We start from the raw sequence: 5,621 nt of genomic DNA on the forward strand, positions 1-5,621 counted from the left end.
GAGAGTTGAAAATCAGTGAGCAGGTGATGTAGGCGATGGCATGTATGTAAAATTTAATTTAATACTTTCAGTCAATAATTTCAATCACTAAAATCTTTAGTATTTTCTTCCATAATGTTAAAAATATGGTCAGATAAGCAAGATGGGACAAAAATGTTTCTGCTTTTATCCAAAATTCCTTGATGAAAATATAATGGGACAATGCTGGGCCCTCAGAACGCATCATTCTTACTCAAATGCCTCCAGATCGTAAAGTAGAACTGTGCTGGCTTGAACAGAGACACATTTTCCTACTATCTGGTGATGCAATATTCTAAAAATTGAGCTAATAACAGTATCTAGTGGGATGTGTTGCAAAACAAAACTCCACCAAATAAGAATTTCTTCAAAGCGACTTTGTTTTTGTCTATATAGCATACCTTATAGTTGAAAATATTCATGTTTTCATTACATTTGTGTTAGAGCTATTACTTATTTGAAATTATTTTATGTAGCTCTTTATTCTACAACAAACTACACAGCATCATATGGAGTCTTAAGAAGCCTCCACTTCAAACTACAGCAGAAGATATTAATGGATTACTAATCTTATAGTGTAATATTGCCCAAAACAATAAATTCAGAAGGGGGAATTTTGTATGCATATTTATTGCAGTTTATTGCATCTGGATAACAATATTTAACAAAAGATCCATAATCAAATACATGGAAACAAATTTAAAAAGTAAAAATAAAATGTTGGACCTACATTTAAAAACACACAAAAAAGTATATTTTAAATCACAATTTTTTTTATTAAATACTAAATAAATAATTCTTTACATTTAAACACTAATAACAGTCAATCTATGAACTTAGCCTTACGGAATTACGCTTCTGAAATTTAAATTATGTTCACGGTGAAGAAGTGATGTTGTTGCGGCGCTGTGGTCTCGCAGCATCACAAAGCGGAACTGTCGGTTTCAGGGTGTATTTTCCGTGGGACCGCAGAGCCGATCATGGCGACTCTCGGCGGCAGTCGTGGGGATCGTCTCGGCAATTCTAATCACAACAAGTCTGCTATTGTTTCCCCGGAAAAAGTTCGTGAAATTCTCAATGAGGGGGTGTCGTCAACAGGCGTGGGTTCCAACAGGTGCGATTTTTTTTAATCAGAGAGCGCTCATGGTTCAATTTAAAAAGACGGAGAACAAGTTGACGCTAGCTAGTTTGCCTAGCCACTTAGCTTGGTAGCTGCACTTTTAGCTTCATTCAGTCAGCATAATGAGAAGACGGACGAGATTCCGCAGGTTTGGATGCATGTAAGCTAGGAACAGCAGTATGAACTGGCACGCCTTTGTGCTTTCTTTGCTCTCATTGTTGTATTCATCGGGCAAGTTTGTTATGGTAGCATCTGAATTGTCGCCACTGTGTACAGTTAGAGATAAGAGGGGGTGGGGACCTTAAGTTTGGTAGTAACTCCCTACTTTGCAAGTTTGCTGTTTTGCTTCCATCATTAGGTTAAACGAATCGATTTTATTCAGTAGTGTGCGATTATAAAATGAAAATAGGAAACATATAACGTGAAGTACGCATAGCTTTAACCAGTTATATTTGTTTTATCAATCATGTAAATAAAACTGTGCATACTGAAGATGTGTTTTCCCCTTTTTGATGATTTCAGTGTACAAGGGGATTTGAATGTGCTGGAAGTGAAAGGCAACTCTCAAGCACCTTGTGAAGCAACGAACAAAGAAGCCTTTTTCTCAAGAGTGGAATCCTATTCAATATCCTTTTTTCCCTCATTTTGAATCAGTATGAGCTGTCTTAGTTCTTGTTTTTATGTTGTTATGTTGTTATTATTACATGTCCTTGCTGTATGTAAGTTGAAGTTTCCCTTAGCGCCGCACTGTTTGAAATGGGCAGGCAAACCACGCATACTTTCCCCTTTGATGTGTGCCAGATATGGCTGGATCAGTGTTGGCTGTGATATGCTCAAGTGCTGCAGCTGCCAGGCTTTCCTATGTGCATCCTTGCAGCCAACTTTAGACTTTGAAAAATGTGAGTGAAACTTAAAGCAACTGCACAATAACAACACTAGAGGACAAACATTTATTTATTTATTTTTTTGGCAAGGTTAGGTTGATATTGTCATGCTGCCAAAATTTGTTTTTAAATTGAGTCACATCTCCTCTTTTAAACAGATGAAAGCCGCATTGCAGAGATATCAAGGCAGCTTCAGACACAGCATGAAAAGTTTTGTCCTTGGCCTGACTTTCCATGTCCAGGTGGGAGCAAGCATTTTGCATAAAACGTATATATCAGCAAAAGTAATTTGCCTTGAATAAACTTTGATTTTCTTTTTTGTCCATGTAATGATCATGGTAAATGTTCCTTTTATTTCAGAGCGCTTCTGGCTTGTTCCAGCCTGTGAACCATCGACACTTCTTGCTGCCTTTTTGGAGCGCTTCCAGAGCGCCTGTCTCCTTGCACAGCAGCTGCCAGCAATGAAACCGGAGCAGCTGAAGTCTATGGTGAAGCTGCAGAAGGGCTTCAGCCTTTTTAGGATACTGACTCCAGTGCTGTTTGAAGCATTATACATATTATTTACATTAGAGAATACACTTAAAAGAATGCATTGTTGAGATTATAGAAACAGTTGTCTGAGTCACTCGTTCACCTATACTTATTGGCCACTCTTTCCTTGCAGTCTTTGACAGAGGACGTTATCAGCAGTATGCTGCAGGTGATTGAGGAAGAACAAAAAAGAAAGGGAGAGACTCCTTGCTCTGAGCCTTTGGCTATCCAGATGGCAGCATGTATTGTTTCTCTCTGCGGTTGGGCAGCAAGGTGAGATGTAACTCGAAACTCCTTTCAGTGTTGTCATATGCTGACATTAAAAGTTGGGTGAAAATTTAGAAACATGGGACAAAAAAAAGTGTTTTTCTCCATCTTAGTCCTGCTCTGCACGCCATGAGCCTGCCGATCCTCACCTGCTCCTACTGTATGCGCAAGGTGGGCTTGTGGAATTTCCATCAGATGGAAGGAATGGGAGGTGAAGCAGACAATTCAACAAATACACTGGGCACCCCTGTTCGGGCAACGAGTCCTGCTTCAGCAACCCCAAATGATGGTCAGGGAGAGCATTCAACTTCCACCTCACCGAGCCCTGCTACAACTCCTTGTCGCATGAAGCTGCGGAGCCAGGACTCCACCCGCTCTGACCAGGTAAGGAGGAGGACCAGGCGGATTTCCCAAGCTGTGCCACTAGCTGGAAAAACACTAAACCACGCTGTGCACAAGCTATGATGCAAGCTTATTAATCCGTTCAATTAGAACAAGTGAATGTAAACTTCAGAATATACTAAACTGCTTCTATGCTGTCTTGGTGTATGTTACAGGGAGAGGGTACCTCCTCCCCAGTGGCCTTGCGTGCCCGGAGCAGAGACTCACCTAGCCCCAGCGAAGAACTGCCAAGCCCTTTGACAAGGGGCAAGAGGCCCGCAACTCGCAGTAGAGGACAGGGAGATGGCTCAGGGACTGACGGCACTACTAGCCTGCCTCCAAAGCGCCTGTGCCTCTCATCAGCTGGTGGTCTAGTAAGAACTAACATTACTGAGGTTTTTTGTTTGTTTTTGTTTTGTTTTTTTTAAATGATGGCATCAGACTTTATCTGAGGGAATCCGCACAGTCCTGCCTGGTTATTCAGCCAGTGTTTCAAGAGTAATTTGAGTATTTTGTTTGGTTTACATTACAGTTAGAATTTTTGTTAAATTAAAAACATGAAAGACAAACATTCCCTTTTTTAAGGGTAGGTGTATAATACAAATGTTGACTTACTATCTCTTATTTCAGGATGGGCCCTTGCCCAAGAATGTATTTGACCCCTTAGCTCAGCACAGGGAATGGTGTCCCTGGATCTCCGTAGGAAAGGAGAATGTGGATCCTGGGGCTATCCCTTTTTCAGAAAAAGGTTCAGGACTTTATCAGCAGGGCTGGAAAGCTGCTCTGGACCTCCTCATGCCCATGAAGAAGAACTCCAGTATCGACGAAGGCAGTCCAGCACAGGCAAGACAAAAAGTTCAAATATTTATATTTCATAAAAAAGAGTCATCGACATGTATATGATAGATTTATACAGATTTTTGCTTTGTTTGTTTGTTTTTTCTTCCAGGGCCCTCGTGACAAATCTAAAAGGGTGTTTGCTATATTCCGACAGTGGCAGGTTTCCTCTTCCCCATCTCAGTAGACTCTTTGCAAACAAAAACAGCATTGCAACACTGAAGTGATTAACTGACCTCCACTCTTGTTTGTGGTACAGAATCCATATTACGAATGACAGGAGAGTCAAGTGTTATTAAATGTAAGCCATCAATTGAGGTCTTGTTTCTGTTCAGTGTTTGTCAAGGACAAATAAGGTTCATTGTGTCATTAGACAAATGAATGTGTTCTCAGTAAACAGTAAAAAATGTGAATGAATGAATGCTGTGGCTTTTTAAAAAACATTTCAGTTCGGCTACACAAGATTTGGGATGTGTACCGCCATCCACATGACCACAAAGTCTGCTTTGGTAGTCCTTGATGACAACATGATGGTCTGGATTTTTGTGGAATATAGAAGATCATGAGAAAGGGCCACATGGCTCTACACTGGAAAGATGATGTTTACCTTTATCGTATTTTGAGTTCTTTGCAAGAGCAGTAAACATTAACCTCAGATTAGCAAAAAAAAAAAAAAAAGACTGTGAGGAAGTACTTATGTGTATTGTTTTGCTTAAACACCAGATGGATACAATAGCTCTCCTCGAAGAGAGCAGAATCTTTTTGGAGTAGTGATGTTTTGTTTTTTCTCATCCGTGCTACCCGGTTTGAAATTCTTGATTTTCTGTGATATTTCGTTACCGATGCAGTTCTCACTCTCTTGCATGTACCTTTGTCTTTGTAGACGCTCCTAAAAGGGTTTAATAAATTGCTCTTCTGAATGTTTGTTTTACTTTGCATGTCGTTCTTCTGAGATTTTTAAGATAAGGCCAGTCACAAAGATTTTTTTGGAATGTTTTTTTTACGTTTATTTTTATTTGCTGAAGTGTGTTTATGTGCATGCATGTATTTATGCATAGATAGATGGATAGGTATTGTGGCCTTGTAGAAGTGGTATTTTTAGCCATGACCATTTTCTTTATTCTTTCCCTAGATTAAGTCTTATTTGTATTCTATAAATAAGATATTAGGTATATTTCAACTTCGCATAACTCTGGGGGAACTTGGTCAGTTAACGGAAATGAATCACAAGACTGATGCCCCCCTCCCCCAAAAAACATTCACTGTTCTTGAAATGGACTGTCAGTCTTGCCAGACATTTTGGGGTGCAAGTCCTGACAGCCAACATGTGGGGGGTGGTAATCTGGTGGAGCTGAGCCACTGCTCGAGCAATTAGGATATCCTGAATATCTTGAAATATTTTTTCCAATATATCTGTTTTTAACTGTAAAAACAGGAATGTGCGTGTTTCCAAATGAAACTTAAATATTTAAAACAATGATGTTTTGGATAAAACTACAAACATGGCCATTTATGGTGACGTTTGGGTCGCACATAATATGACGTCACTCGCGGAGGGATCCCTGTGTCGGAACCATGGTCAT

General features: G+C 39.9%; 1 protein-coding gene across 1 annotated transcript; it reads left to right on the forward strand.

Annotated features, from left to right (window-relative positions):
* The first annotated feature begins 990 nt into the window (after positions 1-990).
* Positions 991-4,943, forward strand: zc3hc1 (zinc finger, C3HC-type containing 1). The gene is made up of 10 exons (XM_063500985.1): positions 991-1,132; positions 1,661-1,763; positions 1,887-2,037; positions 2,181-2,264; positions 2,383-2,510; positions 2,687-2,826; positions 2,934-3,204; positions 3,378-3,575; positions 3,832-4,044; positions 4,151-4,943. The coding sequence occupies exons 1-10, from the start codon at positions 999-1,001 to the stop codon at positions 4,223-4,225; spliced, it is 1,497 nt and encodes a 498-aa protein (XP_063357055.1). The 5' UTR covers positions 991-998; the 3' UTR covers positions 4,226-4,943.
* Positions 4,944-5,621: the final 678 nt, after the last annotated feature.

Source organism: Pelmatolapia mariae, linkage group LG17, assembly GCF_036321145.2.
Source record: "Pelmatolapia mariae isolate MD_Pm_ZW linkage group LG17, Pm_UMD_F_2, whole genome shotgun sequence".
In the NCBI taxonomy this organism is placed as follows: Eukaryota; Metazoa; Chordata; class Actinopteri; order Cichliformes; family Cichlidae; genus Pelmatolapia; species Pelmatolapia mariae.